Source organism: Chelonia mydas, chromosome 6, assembly GCF_015237465.2.
Source record: "Chelonia mydas isolate rCheMyd1 chromosome 6, rCheMyd1.pri.v2, whole genome shotgun sequence".
Taxonomy (NCBI): domain Eukaryota; kingdom Metazoa; phylum Chordata; order Testudines; family Cheloniidae; genus Chelonia; species Chelonia mydas.
In genome coordinates this window covers 66,016,872-66,035,793 of record NC_051246.2, presented here as the reverse complement: position 1 = coordinate 66,035,793, position 18,922 = coordinate 66,016,872, and the positions used below count along the sequence as shown (strand labels likewise).

At 41.1% G+C, this 18,922-nt stretch overlaps 1 protein-coding gene across 2 annotated transcripts in view; it reads right to left on the bottom strand.

The window, feature by feature from the left end:
• SLC39A9 (solute carrier family 39 member 9) overlaps positions 1–18,922 on the bottom strand; it is a 47,068-nt gene that overhangs the window by 12,167 nt on the left and 15,979 nt on the right. For both annotated transcript variants that reach the window (XM_043548147.1, XM_037900300.2), the window contains exons 3-6: positions 11,255–11,446; positions 8,556–8,624; positions 6,104–6,189; positions 714–848 (exon numbers count right to left, since the gene is read on the bottom strand). In XM_043548147.1, coding sequence (XP_043404082.1) covers positions 714–848; positions 6,104–6,189; positions 8,556–8,624; positions 11,255–11,446 — 482 coding nt within the window. The remainder of the gene's footprint in view (positions 1–713; positions 849–6,103; positions 6,190–8,555; positions 8,625–11,254; positions 11,447–18,922) is intronic.

Here is an 18,922-nt window from a genome sequence, read left to right as displayed (position 1 = left end):
CTCCCAGGAGCTGTTTCAGGCTTTGGGCACCAAGGAGGGGATGCATCTCTTCTTTCCCTCTTCCTAGAGGTAACAGTTTGTCCCTCAAGGAGCTGGGGCTTGAACTCCCGACCCCTTGACAGTGACAGCCACACTACTGTCCCAATATCTTCCACTGAATCCAGTATGGATGGATACGCACAACAACTAAATGTTTCCACTAAAATTATCAGCACTGTAACGGTTAATGTTAAGATTTAAATTCTCATCATGTTTCAGCAGTAAAATCCCTTCAAGATGAATGGAGACACATTTCCACATGTCAGAGCTACTATTTCAGCATATCTGCTTGCAGACTCAGGAGGTCAACAAAGCATCCATTTGTATTTGTCAGGTTAGTTTCTTAAAGTGAAACTTACAAAGCAATTTAGCTTCTTAAAATGAAAGCTTAGATTCCCCAGCACAATTGTATGACAGATTCAGCTGCCACAGAATTGTGAAAAAGTATTTTTTGTTTAGTTAAAACAAACAGAAGCATCCTTTTTTGAGAATTTTGATCATAAACTTGCAACCATAAGGCGGGAATGTCCCAGCTACAGCGGATAGTATGGAAAAACGTATTGGCAGTGGGTGAGGCAGTTTGGAGCTATGTGTTCTACAAACCCAGTAAGGAGTTCCATGCCCCCCAAATCCAATTGCTAAGCTCCCGGCAAAATTAAATCCCAAACATTTACCTTGCTTAGCCCTAAGTACGTCACCATTGACAAAACAGGTGCTGCCAATGCAAAGACCAGCAAGTGCTTTCTGATTCGATTCCGTTCCAGCCCAGCATGCATTAGAAAGGAAACCAGGCCAAAGGCAGCTGGTGCCTGCAAAAGAACAACAGTCAGTGCAATATTTTCTTGGCTAGGATTCCCTGTAATTTAAGATGTCCAAAGACAAAAAAAAATGGTGTGGTAAATATGTATTATTCCTACTAACTATACTGAAGTGGAATATTCCCAATCAGAGTGCAGGGATGCTCTCCAGTTACTGACCTAGAACAGTTATGCCACTCTCTGCATTCTTTTTGGTTCTGGCTATCTTATTTGCATAATCACTGGATGGTTATTTCATAATAACAATACAGCAAATGAATCCACGTACTATTATTGAATGCCAGGATTTTCATTACTGTACAGATTTCATGGGTAACTATAACCCTTTTGTTCTGACTAAAAGCTTTGGTGATCAAAATTTGTTCTGATCAACTTTTCTAATCAGAATTTTTAGGTTACCTGCAAGAAACAGATTTGCCTCCGAGTGACTTTTCTTCAACTAAGGCAGGAAAAATTCCAGCATTTACATGAGAGAAGAAATGCCATCAAAGCAAAGAAAAAGGATCTGTCAAACGGTCAGTAAAAGATTAACAATTTTTGATTTATTTCCCTCCTTCAGGCCCAATTCTGATCCAACTAAAATCAACGAGAGCTTTGCTACTGACTTCAGTGGAAACAAGACCAGACACTTCTTCCCTTCTCCCATCAATCCAGTCCCTTCTGTACAAGCCACAAGAACTATCAGATTTGTGGTTATATCAGGACAATCCCAATTTAGTTTTGAAACACAATGTAAACTAAAATATATTGTGGCTGCCTGCAGGAGAAGCTTGCTGATCTGTAGGAAGTGAAATATAGGTGGGGAAAGGAGATAGGTGGGGGAAAAAGTAGCAGTAATTGTGGAAGGGGTAAGGAAGAGAAAAAAATTCAATTTTTTAAAAATTCTTTCAGCATCTCATTGACAACCCAGTTTTAAAAAAATTTTCTTCTTTCATTTAAAAATATTTACTGTACACTTTTAAAATATTGTTAATAATCATTTAAAATGTCAGAATAATAAGTGTGCACTTCCCCTTTACTTGGAAATAACCAGATCCTGACCTACAAAACACCATGGCCTTTGGCCTCAATGTTGTCATCCCAGAACATGTTTACCATGTATATCAGTTATTATACAAGTGAAAAGTGCAAACACAGCAGACCTGATTTTCCAAACAGTTTAGGCATGCATCTACACAGGCAAAAGATCTGAACAAAATGCATGACTAATTACTGTGAATGGCAGTAGGTTGCAATAATTGCACATACAAATTAGGTGTGCAACTGTGTGCTTGAGGTATTTGAAAACTAGATCCAATAAATCTTTTCCATACCATGTACAAATACGGTCTGAACAAATACATGTTTACTTTAGTATTAATGGGAAATTGAAAGGCTATTGCCCCAACTTTGGAGTTTGGTGTGTCTTCTTTATTGGCAGAAGACATATCAAAACACTTATTACAGTACAAAGGAACTGAATTCAATTTTGCTTCAGATGTCTGTAATGCTGTAACCCTATCAACCTCAGTTATCCTTTAATGATGCAAAATGACTGCAGGCCTCTTAATACGTTACTCCTGGGAGAATTTTGCACAGAATTAATGTCCCCTGCAGAATAATTGATTCATGTGCCCCTTCCAGGCAGCAGTCCCGAGCAGGTGTGTCTGATCTGGGCATTAGGAACAGCCAGGGGAGACATAAATCACCGCCTTGGGGAGCAAGGCTGGGCATGCATGCAAGACTCTGTCCCTCTTGCTCGCTATCATGGTGTGCCCAGGACCTCCCACAAGCACAGATGCCCCACCGAACCCCACCCCTCTGCATCCTGACCCCCACACCTGCACTTACATCACCCCTGAGCTCCCTGCACTCAACCCCCTATCCTGCCAAGCCCCACTCCCCCTGCACCTGAACGATTCCGCCAAATCCCCAGCACCCAGACCCACACCCCACTAAGCCGCAACCAGCTGCACCTCGACCCCCACCTTACCAAGCCCCATGCCCCCTACACCCAGACCTCCCGGCCGAGCCCTATCCCCATGACACCCAGACTCCCATTACTGAATCCCAACCACTTTCACCTGGAGCCCATCCCCCGGCAGAGTCTAATTCCTCCTGCACCTGGAACCCCTCTGTGACTCGAGATCTTCCTTGTACCTGGACCCCACCCCTGCCTGCACCCAGACTGTTCCATACAGAAACCTCACACCTGGATCCCCCCACACTAAACCCCTCCACACTTGGATCCTGCTGGACAGAGCCTGCTTGCCCCACACCAGGGCTCAGCGTGTGTGAGAGGGACTGTCCCTCTCGCTCACTATCATGGTGTGCCAACATGGAGGGGGAGGGCCACATGGTGTTTCTGTGGCAGGCCTGGCCCTTGTGTTGTGTCAGGGTGAGGTGCAGCCTCACCACTGCATCCGTGTCCCATGGAGGGGGTAAGGGCAGCAGGATCCCCCACCTCCATGTAGCCAGTGGCCTCCGTTCGCCATTGCCATGCTGGAGCCTTCACACCCATTGCCCGTCTAACACAGTGTCTACAACAATTTCAATTCTAGTCCAGTGACTATATGGTGACATGCTGAGTACTACTTAACTATGCCACTCGCTAAGGCCCCTATCTGGCAAAGCATTAGTTTCACTGGGGATACTCAGGCGCTGAACTTTATGGACATATTTAAGTGCTGTGCCAAATCATGGCCTAACCTCACTCCTAAGGATGTACTGCCCTTTAGGGTATGTTCACAGAGCAAAGAAAAACCCGCAGCTGGTCCATGACAACCAACTTGGGCTCACAGGTCTTGGGCGGGGTGGGGCTGTTTCATTGCAGTGTAGACTTCTGGGCTGGGCCTAGAGCCCGGGTGCTAGGACCCTGCAGGGTGGGAGGGTAAAGCTGTCAACTTTCTAATCGCAGAAAACGCAACTCCTTGCCCTGCTCCCTGCCCCAAGACCCTGCCCCTTCTGAGGCCACGCCCCCTCACTCTATCCCCCCTCCCCCCGTTGCTTGCTCTCCCCCACCCTCACTCCCTCACTCATTTTCACTGGGCTGGGACAGGGGGCTGGGGTGGTAAGGGCTCCAGCTGGGGGTGCAGGCTCTGGGGTGGGGCCAGGGATGAGGTATTTGGGGTGCAGGAGTGGGCTTGAGGCTGGGGCCGAGGGGTTTGGAGTGTGGGGGGGGGGTCTGGGGTGGGGCAGGGGGTTGAGATGTGGGAGGGAGTATGGGCTCCAGGGTGGGGCCAGAAATGAGGGGTTCTGTGTGAGGGAGGTGGCTCCGGGCTGGGGCAGAAAAGTGGGGTGTGGGCTCCGGGAGAGAGTTTGGGTGCAGGTGGGGCCCTGGACTCCAAGAGGGAGTCTGGGTGTGGGACAGGGCTCCGGGCTGGGGCCGAGGGGTTCGGAGTGCGAGAGAGGTTTTGACATGTAGGCTCTGGGTGGCACTGACCTCAGGTGGCTCCCGGGAAGTGGCCAGCATGTTCCTCCGGCTCCTAGGTGTGCTGCACCTGCCTGTAGACACCGCCCCTGCCCTTAGGCGCTGCCCCCACAGCTCCCATTGGCCGCAGTTCCTGGCCAATGGGAGCTGCAGAGCTGGCACTCAGGGCGGGGCCTGCATGCGGAGTCCACGTGGCCACCCCTTGGTCTAGGAGCTGGAAGGACATGCCAGCCTCTTCCTGGGAGCCAGGCAGGGAGCCTGCCTACCCTGCTGCACCACCAACCAGACTTTTAACAGGCTGGTCAGTGGTGCTGACCGGAGTCGCCAGGGTCCCTTTTCTGGGTGTTGTGGTCGAAAACTGGACACCTGGGAACCCAATGGAAGGGTCCCAGAGCTCCGGCTCTAGTCCGAGCCCAGAAGTCTGCACAGCAATTAAACAGCCCCACAACCTGAGCTCCATGAGCCCGAGTTGGCCGGCTCGGGCCAGCCGTGGGTTTTTGTTTGCTGTGTAGCCATATAATTAAAGTCTTCTGTGCTTCACATACATGGAAATATTATGGCCATCTGTTCTGTGAAGCCATATAGATGTGCTAATACGCCTAGTAAGGAATCTATTTGTCAAAAAACATTTCCTGGATCTTTTTTGTTGTCTGTATTGTTACAGACACACTTGCTGACAGGTATTTTGAAATAAATTTCCAATATAATTGAAAATAGCATGATTTGTTATTTTGACAAATAAAATATGCAGAATTTTAAAATATTGTGCACAGAATTTCCCCAGGAGTAATATGTATATATTGTTCCCACAGTCCTGAGAACCACACATACAAATAGAAATGAATCCTAGCAGGAGGAAACAGTTTTCCATACTTTAACATAACATACATAAGTACCCCTTGCCATATCCCCAGGGCTACTTCAAGTATCCCTAGGGGCTGGTCTACACTACCGCTTAAGTCAATGTAATTTAAGTTGCTTAGGGGTGTGAAAAAGCCATGCAAGTTACATCGAATTAAAGCGGTGTCCACACTGCGCTATGTTGGTGGGAGACACTCTCCTGCTGACATAGCTTCCGCCTCTCGTTGAGGTGGAGTAATTATGCCAACAGGAGAGCACTCTATCGTCAGCAAAGAGCATCTTCACCAGACATGCTGCAGCGGCACAGCTGCATCAGCGCAGCTGGGCCTATGTAGCGTGGTAGGGTAGACTAGCCTTAGAGTCCCAAGGCTAAAACCTTTATTTGCCCTCTCTACCTTCAACAGCCCTGTGTGGCTGCTACATTTCCTCCAGTAAATACACTGTTCTCCTTTCTCCCTCTGCCCCATTTTTGTAGGTCACAGTCAGTTGTTTGAGCAGCAGGAGGTTGGGTTTGTCAATGAACAGCTAAAATTCATCCTCCCCAACCCAGACTGACTGGATATATACCTCTACCCCGATATAACGAGACCCGATATAACACAAATTCGGATATAACGCGGTAAAGCAGTGCTCCGGGGGGTGGGAGGGCTGCGCGCTCCAGTGGATCAAAGCCAGTTCGATATAATGAGGTTTCACCTATAACGTGGTAAGATTTTTTGGCTCCAGAGGACAGCGTTATATCGGGGTGGAGGTGTAGCTTCCTTTGATATCCATAGCCACCCCAATATTATACTTGTGTTCTCCAATCCCTTATTTTATATTACCACCTGATCACTTCACTGCAGCGCCACATACTGAGGTTAACTCAAGCAAGAGACCCAAATAATTAACTCCTCCTATATGCAGTAGAAACGGATTTTTCTTTATTTAAAAAAAAAAAAAAAAAAAAAAGTATGATTTTATGATCAGGACTTACCTTGTGTAACATAATTGCAACAAACACTATTAACTGGACACTGGTCTGGGAAGTAGAAGCTGCTGCCCCCAATGCAACACCATCAGCTTAATGGGTAGAAAGCCAAAAGAATGCATAAGAGTTCACGGATTATTCATACACATCATAGGGTTTACTCATTTTTCCATTGGCTACCAATATAAAATTGTATATTGCTTTAAAAATAATTCCCCTTACTTACAAAGCCACTCTGAGGTTTGAGGGCAAAATCCTAGTCCTAGTGAAGTCAATGGGAGTTTTGCCACTGACTTCAATACCAGAAGGATTTCACACTGAGTCTGCTCAGTCTTTGGTATGTCCTAATATAAAACTGGAATAATTCAGGGAACAGAGTTTTAGTAACTAATTTCCAAAGTTACAGAATGTGTTTCCTATCTAAACTTAAAGCTGAAAATCAGTTTTAATCTTAACTAGAATTCTTTGTAAACCTGTAATTACTTTTGGAATTTTGAAATGTTTTATTGGGTAAAAATCAAAAGAAAAACATACAAATCAGTTAACTGGATGTTCATAAAAAACTTCTCTCTTTTTATATAAAACACACGCATTAATGAAACAAACTTTTTGGTTAAAATCGGTTTTATGATGTACATTTACACAGTGTCTTTTATCATGGTAGATCCGAAAACATTGTGTGTTTATATATGCATTTATTTCTCTCTCACACACACACACCCACACACACCCACACCCTGAAGTGTAGAGGATTATGAGCATTTGAGCTAGACAAATTATATATAAACAATAAAGTAATGAAGGAGTTAAAAAGATCATCCCAAATGAGTGTGAATCAAAACCGTAACACTGTATGAAACAGACAAATATTTTGTTTATAGAACAGATTTTTAAAGGAAAAACTGCTTTAAAGAAGTTTTAGAGAACTTTATTATTTTTCACATCTCCCGCTCCCATCTGTAAAAATGGCTTATCTTATGACCATGAATCCAAACCGTAAAGGTCTTGGAAAGACAGGGGGAAAAGTATTAACCAATACATTTTAGAAACTTCTAGAAGTTACTTAAGATATACATTTATAGAGAGAAAAACTAATGATGACCAATATCTTCCAACCTACCAGGAGTAGAATTAAGTGTTGCCATTTCATTGATTGTTGTAGGAGAACATACCTACATTTCCAGTGGTTAAATGCACCATTTTCTAACTCCCGTGGTCTGCAAAATATTGGACCTAGAATCAGTCACTGGTCCAGCACTGAATATTGCCCATCCTGCATGCAAGTAATTCCTCTCCACCAAATATGGATTTTTTCCCCCCCGTAAAATTACACCTTTCTTCCCACTCCTCGCCAAGTGGCTGCTCTTTGAAAGTTTCTCAGAGATTTGGAATTTTAGAAGCTGTCCCAGCGGAGACAGATTAGTGGGCAGACTGAAGATGAGGCAGCCAAAGGTTCAATATAAACAAACAGCTAAATCTAACTTGCATTTAAGTGGTAAAATCCCTGGAACAAGAAGTATTTTTTTTATTAAATGTGTTTACGATGCCTAACCCATTGTGCACAATTAAAATCCAAATAAATGAATAAATAATTCATTACAAAAGATTTCAACTCCACATGTATGACATAACAAATATTTGTATGTATTGCTTCATCCATCACTGATCAGCAGCCACCACTGGAGTTGGAGCGGCAGATAGTTAACAACGCACCACAAGTCTTCAGGAAAAGAAATGAAGAAAAATATTGTATCTAATTAAGACGCCCAGGAACATTTTCGGGAGGCAGAATACTATTTTCATATTCGGATTTAATCAAGCCAATCACTCTGCTTTTGTTTTAAAATGAAACAGAAGATGCAAAAAATTCAAAGCTTTCAAAATATCCTTCATTTTACAGTAAAAGTAATTTACTAAATATATCAAATGGGGACTCACCAGATCCTAAATGACTGATTCAACATACTATAATACTGTTACAGCTGCAGTTATAATAGACAAATTGGTGTCCCCTGCCCCTTAAAATTTTTGGATGAAGTGTTATTTTGCATTGCTAACACTTAACCCCAACTATTTATACATTTAAAAAATTCTCTATATTGTTTCTTAGCATCTAGAGTAGTTTCTCTCCTACAAAGTTAAAAATCAGATTTACTGTGATTAAGATTTCTAAAGACCTCCCTAAATCCTCCTTATCTGGCTCATATCTAGACATATATCCCAGTCCTTGTGTGGATTTTTTTCAAACCATTTTTAAACCATGTTCAGTTAGCTTACTTAGGAAAAGACAGAAAATGTGCTTCTAAATACATAAAAAAATGCCCACAGAGCTAGCTATTTTGGTGAATATACAGTAATTATTGCAATTTAAAATTTAAAAGGTTTATTTAAGCTAGACAGGAAAAAAAGACAGTGACAGAAGATTGCTGCTTACATATCTTATAGTTATTCAGCCTACCTGCAGCATGGACCACTAGTCCCAGTGTAGTAGTGATTTTGGAATTGCCTGACCTTGCCGCTTCTGGGTCTGAAATAATCATCAGGAAATTAAGCATTAGACAATATAAGATATTAACAAGCATATGAATCATGATGGAAGAAAACATATTACAAACACCAAGGCATAATTTCTCAGCTGTGACCCATTTTTAAACAGTTAAGCAATTACCATAGGTTTCCCAGGCAAACTAGTCAAGACATCGTATACTGTCCTTCAGAATTTAAGGGAACATTGACAGGGGGATGGAACAGTCATTTTCCCTCATCCTTCTGAAACGAAACTATCATTTGAGATTCTTTACCTTCCCCAGCTCAGCACAGAAAGGTAGCTTTAAGCCACCTTTGTACTCAGGATTCTGGGCTACTCCAACGGCTAGTGCATCTCCCAGCCTAAATAAGAGCAGCCAAGAGTTGCTCTAGTTTACATCAGCCTCCCAAATACTGCCTCTGGGCTATTCCACAGTCTGATGCAGCACAGAATGCCCACACTATCATGTGCTACCCAGGCCTGCTCCCTCCCACTATGCCCCCTGAGCTGGGGCTTATAGGAAGGGCCACCTATGGCAGTGACTGCATTATGGACAACTCTCTGCTGGCTCCTTGTGGGCTGTTTATGAACCCTATATGCTGTCATACAGACTGAAGCAGATGGCAGAATCCTCCCGTACTCTTTAATGTAGAAAGTGAACATCTACTGCTTAGGATTGAAGGCAGATGATGGGCCATTCATGTCCGTAATTGTTTGATATCTAGACTTTTACCTTACCATCTATTTGTAAACTAACTTTTTCTGGAGAAATAAAAAAAAAAACCAACACTCCTATAAATCCAACAGAAGGGGAATTAATCAGTGAAAATTGTAACAGTAGTTGACAGGCCACTGGGAAAAAACATAAAAATATGTGATTCTTTAAATTTCAAGTGGTCAGACAACTTTAACTATATTGCTACTTGACTCCGCTACCTCAACTGGAAGCCTATTCCATCTATTCACACTCAAGTTCAAGAGACAAAGTGGATGAGGTAATATATTTTATTGGACCAACTTCTGTTGTGAAAGTAGATGTTTTCTAAAGCTTGTCTTTCACCAGAAGATATTATCTAACCCATCTTGTCTCTCTAAAGCCCTGTGACCAACAGAGCTACAACATCCCTTCAAGTTCTTCTATCATTTATTTCCTCTTAATTTAAACCTATGTCCTTAGTTCTGGACTATCCACCAAACCCAAACAGATGATCACATTTAAAGCTTATACTCCATTCTAACCTCTATAGCTATCCTATTTTAAGGGAACAGAAAATCTAGTCAACTGAGATAACATTAATGGACAATGAATACTACTGGTTCAAGTCAGGAAAAGGCATTTTATAACTCACTAACTATTCTGGCAACACTTGCAGTTACTCGGTTATATTTCATGTGGGTGATAAAGCAAAGGCTCAGAAAAATTGTTCCCTATATTGTTCAGTTTTTGAGTCTGTGCATCTTAATAGGTCAAACACACAAGGTATCCCATTTTCTCCTAACCAGGAAAGAGAAAAAAAAGTGTTGTAAAATGTAGAAAACAAGGATTTCAATACAAGTTGGTCAACTGAGTTTCTTGCTAACCCATTTGCCAAGCCTCCATTTGAGAAGCTAAGCTAATAAGCTAACAGAGTCAGTACACAGAGCATCTGTAGGGAAGACTTTTAATCAAGGTGAGAAGCCTATGTGTAGAGGAGGGGAAAGCTAGAAAAGCGAGAGTGTGATAAAAAGTATAAAATATTTACATTAACAAGATCTAAACATAAGCACATTGCTGAACACTGACAAGAAATAAGGATGTAAGTGAAGTGTGATAGAATGGTCATTTCAACAGTATACTGAATCACATTTTATTCAAAAGGTTTTTATTGGGGAATAAAATTTCACATAAAAAACCAAATATTTAATGACTTAGTTTTCAGGAAAGATTACCTACATTTTGTTCCGCTGTACACAGAAAACCAGCATGCACTTACAGGGAAACTACTAAGGAAAATTACCAGTGAAAGTCACCATAGCTCTTATGCTTTGTGGCCCATGTGAAGTCCACTGAGGTCAACAGGGCTCCATGTGGTTCCAATAGTCAGTCTGTGCAGATCACAGGGGAGGCCTTTCTTCCATGAAAATTTACAGCCTGAACTAAGCCAATATTTTGTTCTTTGAAATGTTTAGTTCAAAGCAAGACAATAAAGTAGCTAATGAAGTTAAGGCTCTGGCTCTTCAGTTTTGGTTTTTTGCTATGTCGGTGGACTAATCTATTTGTCATATATTAAAACCTACACTGCTTAAAGCCTTAACACACAAAGCTGTTGATCATCTATTATTTCTAAGTAGACTTTCTCTGTCAGCATGGCACAGTCCACACACTTGAGCATTATGAAGCAAATATTCACATTACGCTGGCTTCCAGCATTGACAGTAACACTGCTTTATTATTTCACGTAACAGACCATGCTTACCTTTATGCTTGTAGAATATAACTAGTTAAATAGAGCCCTCATCCTGACTGGGCACTACTGTATTAAAAATACATAATAAATAATCATATTCTGAAAATACACTTTGTTAATTCATTCTAGTTGCTACAATGGCTCCAAGGCAAGTGCCAGTCTGGCAGGAGAGGCTTTACTTACCATCTGTAGCGTGCACGTGTGAGCTGCCTATCTGGTCCACCAAAAGCATGAAGACAAAACCAAGGACAAGGGAAACACCAATGTATGCGTGTAATTTTGAATGGTCATGGCCATGCTCATGCTCAGCTGTTATTTCTGCTGCTTTCTCAGATTCAACCACATTTTGAGTCTCACTGGCCTGATGGTGCTTCCCTAAAGCAGATAAACAGGTTGATTAGAAGTGAGGATCCCAAAGGTGATGTTCTAATATTTTCTACTCCTTCACTGAGAGCTTTCTTCATACCTGAACTTAACAATATAAAGCGGGAAAGAAAAATAGATTTAGAATTTTTTGTTTTGTTTTTAATGTCCTAGATTATCCCTCTTTGGGGACCAACACTGGCAGAATTTGTATACTTGCTCATCCCCTTCCTTAATATCTTAGTGCAAGGAGGGGAGGAGTGAATCCTCAATAAGCAAGGAGGCTCTATGTTACCTAAATGCAACATTTGAATACAATCATTATATTTATAAGAATTGCTGTATTATTTTTTAAAATCATAGGTTGCCAACTCTATTAAGGTTTAAAGGGACACTCAAGCACTTTTAGGCCATAAATTTGACCTACTTTTAAATAGAACAACACACGGTGAAGGAAATGTCCTTGTAACATCCCATAAAACACATTTATGTTATTTGTTCACTAACAGTTTTAATGAAATTTGAAAAAAGAAAAAGCTTTATAATGAGACTAACCAAACCAAACTCCAAGCATCAGTCCCCACTGAGGCAGGAGTTAACTCAATTACTCCCAGAACTGAGTTGACATCAGTGATACTTGTGCACAAACAACAGAGTACACCAAGATGGGATAAAATTGATGGTACTGTCCTGTCAGTTTTTGGTTTTGCAATTACGAATGTTTTAGAAAAGCCTAGTATGAATAGAAAAGCTCACTTTATTTTGTGCAAATTTCAATGAAGACAGTTTCTTGAGGAGCAGGAAAGGGACAGAGATAATAGAACAACAATGAGCTGGTACATGAGAACCAGAAAGGGAAACTAAAACAGAACCTCACCAGACTCATTTCATTCTGAAATATTTTTAAATAATGGGGTTTACACTAGGCTCTCTAGGTGCAATAGTAGAAATACAGGAGCTAAGTTAAAAACCCATTATTTTTAAATATTTCATAGCTTATTGATAGTGAGAAACACCTCTCACTGCAAAAACAACGAGGAGTCCTTTGGGCACCTGAGAGACTAACAAATTTATTTGGGTATAAGCTTTCGTGGGCTAAAACCCACTTCATCAGATGCATGGAGTGAAAAATACAGTAGGCAGGTATAAATATACAGCACATGAAAAGATAGGAGTTGCCTTACCAGGTTGGGGGGTCACTGCTAACGAGGCCAATTCAATCAGGGTGGATGTGGCCCATTCCCAACAGTTGACAAGAAAGGGTGAATATCAACAGAGGGAAAATTATGATTGAATTGGCCTCATTTGCACTACAAAAGTAATTTTCCCTTTGTTCCCCAGTGCAAGACAATTTAGTTCTGGGGTGCAAAGCTGGGAAGCTCAGGGGAATTGGCTGGAGCCTCCCTATTGATAGTTCATGAGTGGCTGGGAGATCATTTGTGTAACACAGTTGGATGTGTCCCCGCCTGTGGATGTCTGTGTAAGTGCAGTGCTTACCAGAGCATGACCTCAACGTGAGTGTGAGAAGCAGCCCAGGTTGGTGGGTTTGAAGGGCACAGTGGTCCCAAAATTCAGATTGCACCTCAGGGACCCCGTCACAACATTTGAAGTTATAATATAGCCCAAAGTATGGAAGTCAGACTTTACTAAAACATGCATTTAACCATACTTAAAAGCCCCAAGTATATTCACAAAAATGAAGCTGTTTCAGTTTCTTGATAATATGACCCCAGTCATCTCAGCTGCCCTTTCGTTGTTTAGGTGGAAAAAAAAAAAAAAAACAATAATGGAAGCATGGTGATTAGTTTGAGCAAAGTTCTGGGGGGGGTCAGAAGTTTTGGGTTTTGTTCCTGACTACAAAGTGACCTCGGGCATGTCATTTAACCTCTTTGCACCTCAGCTAACTCATCTATAAAAATACTGTACACTTCCATAGCACAGGTCACCTGAATCTCTAAAAAGTACTTTATAGATAGCAAAACAGGTGCAGCTATCTTGCCAAATCAGTGACTGAGTCAGCAGCTCTGAGATATAGTCCTGACTCCCATTCCCCTTATAGCCTCTAGATAGAACTTGATGCCTCCATCACAAAACAGGGATACTACTTCTGAGTGTGTTTGCTAGGTTTCCTTAGAATTTGTAAAGCACTTCAAGATCCTCATAGGAAAAGGTGCAGCAGAACTGCTAAGTAGGATATTGTGCTGAAGCCAACCTTTGTCTCTTTTAACATTATTATAATTATTTTGTAAGGTTTTTTCCCCCATAATTAATTTCCCCAACACATAATTAATGTATATTCAGAAGGGCGACTCCATATTTTCATGAAAACTCTTAGGCGGGATTTGTTTTAAAACGAATTTAAATGAAGCATTTTGCAATGCTTCAATGCCCTGCAAAATGTATGCATGGTGACTTTGAACAAAGAGGTGTCTGTGGCACACAAGACGTTCTACAGCCTCCTGAAGAAATCGTTAGCTGCGGATGATGAAATCATTGGGTAAGTCTGGGTGGGTTTTTTTTGGTTCAAACTATTGAATAATACTGAATATTGTTTTCTATTATGAGGTCTTCTGGCTTAATTAAATACTAATGGCCTCTTGAGGACAGCAGCCACCGTTAGAGACATCTGGGACAACCTAAGCAAAACATAATGATGTCTCACTGCTACTCTTTCTATGAATTAAATGGACCTTTCAACAGATCACTTCAGGGGGAGGGAGTGGGACACTATGTGCAAATGTTCAGTTATACCCTGTGCACAGATCCTTTAATTTGCAATTAAAGGGACACTGTCCAGTGCTGTTTTTTCCACTCTTCCTATATCTCCATCTGGTCCCTTTGCACTGCTCAGGCATTACCCTTGTATGAATCTCTGTCTTGTCTTTGTGTCTTCTCTTATGCTGTTCCCTAAGCTTGGAACTGTCTCCTTGATTTTTCATGCCACTAAAACACCCTTTCTTCTTTCAATCTTCCTTAAAAGCACTGCTTCTGGAAGACCTTCAAACAATAACCCAAAAACAAAATTTAAACCAACTTTAAGGGAAAACAGACTACGTTTAATTTTCTGGTACTTATACACTAGCACAAGGCAGCAAAGTTTGTGTTGCAACCATGCAGTGGAAAGTGTATTGATTAAGCAAACTTTCCACTGGAATTTTAAAAGATGTAAGGAAAACATTTTATTTGCTTTGGTTTTGTAAGACTCTCAGGCTTTTACAAAAGCTTCATTAGGGCCAAATATAACCTGACTCTGTCTCTTTAAAAATAGTCTTCGGTATGAACAGACAACTGGAATAAAGAGAAGAGAACACAGTCCATTTCTTAATCTAGCACTTCAATAAGTTTTAGATAGAGGACAAAAGCAAAAGAATTAAATTTTAGGCCTGCTAGACAGCACATAGAAATTAACAGCAATAGGGATATTAATCAGAGCGGATTATTTGATCAGAGCATTGGAATTTCTTTCTCAATAGCAAAACGGACCTGGCTTTGACACAATCAATAAGCGCTGAAGAAATTTTGGCTCCAGATGGTGAATGGGTCTGCTACCACGATTACTTAACTGAAAAGCTGAGAAAGCAATATATTTGTTTGTTTCCTCTATATGTTCAGTTTGTCAATTTCCTATTTACTGGGCTTTACATACAGCAACAGAGGAGAGAAAAATATATAGCAAAAAAGCATCTGTAAACCACAACACTTACCAGGGGGCTTCAGGGATAGATGTAGTATCCTTTAGTTTTCTGGTTTATTTTTAATAAACTTTAAGTTAATTGAAGTTGAGAGTTTTCCTTTAAAATTGTCCAAAATTCTTGGAAACTAAATGCAAAATCCCGTCTCACTCTAACAAAGTCTCATTTTGTGAAGGTCATCTTCGATTTGGCATCCAAGTGCACAATGTTCTATACTGAAATTATGGCCCAAGGACTGATATGAAAAGAAAATGCTGCATTTGGCGGAGTTTTGGGGGCTTAGATAAACACAGATGTGATACATTTGTTGCACAAAGATTAACTCATTAGATTTACCAATTTTAGGCCAAATGATATTACTGACATCAGCCTGGCCAAGAATTAGTATCCCTTTAGGACACTTCAAGACACAAATCAAGTCTTTATCAAGTGTTTCACTAACTTTTCAGTGCAAAGATGAGGATGACTAGATAAGAGTCAAGCAGAATGTGGTTACTTCTGGGTAGCATACAGTGAAACTAGCTGTTCAAACAGGTGTATTGATTCATTAATAAAAACTAGACACATCATGATGCGTTGTATGCTAATTTTTCAGCCCTTGAGATCAAACACGAAAAGTTAGTTACATACTATTTTAACTGTGCACTGACCTCATAGACTAAGGTCAGAAGGGACCATTATGATCTTCTAGTCTGACCTACTGCAGAACGCAGGCCACAGAATCTCACCCACCCACTCCTGCAATAAATCTCTCACCTATGTCTGAGCTATTGAAGTCCTCAAATCATGGTTTAAAGACCTCAAGGTGCAGAGAATCTTCCAGCAAGTGACCCATGCCCCACGCTGTCCCATACTATTCACTGATATTATTATTTAGATTGTTTTATTTGTATGCATATTGTCTAATTATGCAGCTTTTAATCCCGGTCAGTCCAATTGCCTGCTCCATTCTAGCCACTTTAAATAAAAATTGGAGATCCCAGCTCTTCACAGCAACATCATGAATATTCTGATACTGACATAACTGACCAATAGACACTCAACTATGCTGATTTACACCAGATGATATTTGAACCACTGTTTCTCCATTTTGGAGAGAACTAGGCTCTCTTACCTCCTCTGTATAGCACCTGCATTCATGCTGTATGTACTTGGTTTAAATAATGAGTCACCTGTGTTCACACTCTCTCTCCCCCTCTCTAAGAATACAGTGCTAACAGATCTTTCTTTAAAAGACTCCGCACTGGCTGAGAGAATATCATTGAAAAAGCTTTGAACCTTCTTTTTGCTCCTTCTATGGAACTTAGAATGGATCAATTTACAGAAATGGACTTGTATCATTTATTTTCCTTGGACTTTTTTCAAAGACAAATGCCAAAATCTGTAACAATGCACTTTATTTTAATCTATCCTCTCCTCCTCTTCAGTCTTTTCTGCCCCTTCTTTTCCTCTCACTCTTCCTCTCCTCCACTTTTAATTCTTTGTGTGGTATTTTAGAAAAGGTTCCCTGAAAGAGTATATTCCATTTAATTAGGGCTGTCAAATTATTTAAAAAAATAATCGCAATTAATCGCAAGTTTTAAAAAATAATCATGATTAATCGCAGCTTTAATCTCACTGTTAAACAATAACAGAATACTAATTTAATTTTATAATAAAATATTTTGGATGTTTTTATACATTTTCAAATATGCTGATTTTAAGTACAACACAGAATACAAAGAGTACAGTGCTCACTTGATATTATTTTTGATTACAGATATTTGCACTGTAAACATTTTTTTTAAAAGTCAAAGCAAAAAGGGGCATACAAATGTTTTGCATATCTGGCACGTAAATTCCTTGCAACGCTGGCTACAATAGTGACATGAGAACTCCTGTTCTCACTTTCAGCTGACATTGTAAAGAAGAAGAGGGCAGCATTATCGCCCGTGAATGTAAACAAACTTGTTTGTCTTAGTGATTGACTGAACAAGGACTTGTAGGCTCTAAAGTTTTATATTGTTTTGTTTTTGAGTGCAGTTATGAGAAAAAATAATTCTACATTTTTAATTGCACTTTCATGATAAAGAGATTGCACTATAATACTTGTATGAGGTGAACTGAAAAATACTATTTCTTTTGTTTATCTTTTTACAGTGCAAATATTTGTAATAAAAAACAAGTAAGCACTGTACATATTATATTTTGTGTTGTAAATGAAATCAATATATTTGAAAATGTAGAAAAACATCCAAAAATATTTATAATAAATTTAAATTGGTATTCTATTATTGTTTTACAGTTTGACTAAAACTGATTAATTGTAACTTTTTTAAATCTAGTTAATTTGTTTTGCATCAATCACTTGAATTAACTGCGATTAATTGATAGCCCTACATTTAATTTTTTTAAAATATAATCACACACAATTCCAAGGGAACAATATGAGCCAATGTTTCATTTTATCAAGGTTTATTTTCTGCATTTTTTTCCCTTTTAGCTGTATAAACAGAAATGATTTTTATAGGCTGTTTTTCTTGTATGTTACTTTGCTATTTAAAGTCAAAAATAAAAATTTGGAAAATACACTGCCAATCAGCATGTGTTTTTTTATATCTAGCCCAGCTCAGTTTGTGTAAATGAACCTTCTCAAAAAAAGGTGAGCTACAATGTTCAATTCAAGAAAACATTCCCTGTTCTGTTTAGATTAGTAAATCAATTCCATTGCCACAGAAACAGACCTCTTAAAGAGAAAATCAATTTTGTTTTAAGATGTATTTGAAAAGTTTTGAAGTTTAAATATATATTCTGTTTTTTGCTTGGGATCACAGACTTTATGAAGAAAAAAGCTTTATAGTTCATCTTTACTTAATAAAATCTGTAAGATTTGTGATTAATAGTTCCGTGGGTTGGCGGGGAATGCTCACAGTACCTAATCACTCTGCAGAGACACTACAGCAGAGTATGCTTGGGAATACTGACTGTCTACAGCAGAGGTGGGCAAACTATGGTCCGTGGGCCACATCTGGCCCGCGGGACCGTCCTGCCCAGCCCCTGAGCTCCTGCTCCCGCGCGGTCCTCCATCCCCCGCAGCCTCAGTGCGCTGCGAGCGCTCTGGCCCACTGCTCCTCCGGGGTGGCACAGCTGGCTCTAGCGGGGCTGCGAGCTCCTGTTGCTCTGAGCAGCATGGTAAGGGGCCGGATGGGGTGGAGGTTCGGGGGACGGGCAGTCAGGAGACGGGAAACAGGGGGCATTGAATAGGCATGAGAGTCCCAGGGAGGTGCCTGTCAGGGGGCAGGGCTGTGGATAGGGGTCGGGGCAGTGAGGGGACAGGGAGCAGGGGGGTTGGATGGGGGGTGTGGTCCCAGGGGGCCTGTCTGTGGGCAGGGGTGTGGATAGGGGTCGAGGCAGTCAGGGGACAGGGAGGGTTGGATAGGGGGTGGGGTCTCGCAGGGGGCGATGGTCCCAGGAGGAGTTGGTCAGGGGACAAGGAGCAGGGGGGGTTGGATGGGTGGGGAGTTCTACGGGAGGGCACTCGGGGCGGGAAGTGGGAGGCGGGGGATAGGGGGCAGGGGCCAGGTTGTTTGGGGAGGCACAGCCTTTCCTACCCGGCCCTCCATACAGTTTTACAAATCCGATGTGGCTCTTGGGCCAAAAAGTTTGCCCACCCCTGGTCTACAGCCATGTTATGATTGCACCAGTCAGGCCTTTCCAGTGATGTACCAACTCACAGTTTGGACCACCCCACTAAAAAGAGAATCCCTATAAACCATTATGTCTAAAAACAATTCTGCTTTTAAAACACAGGGGAGAA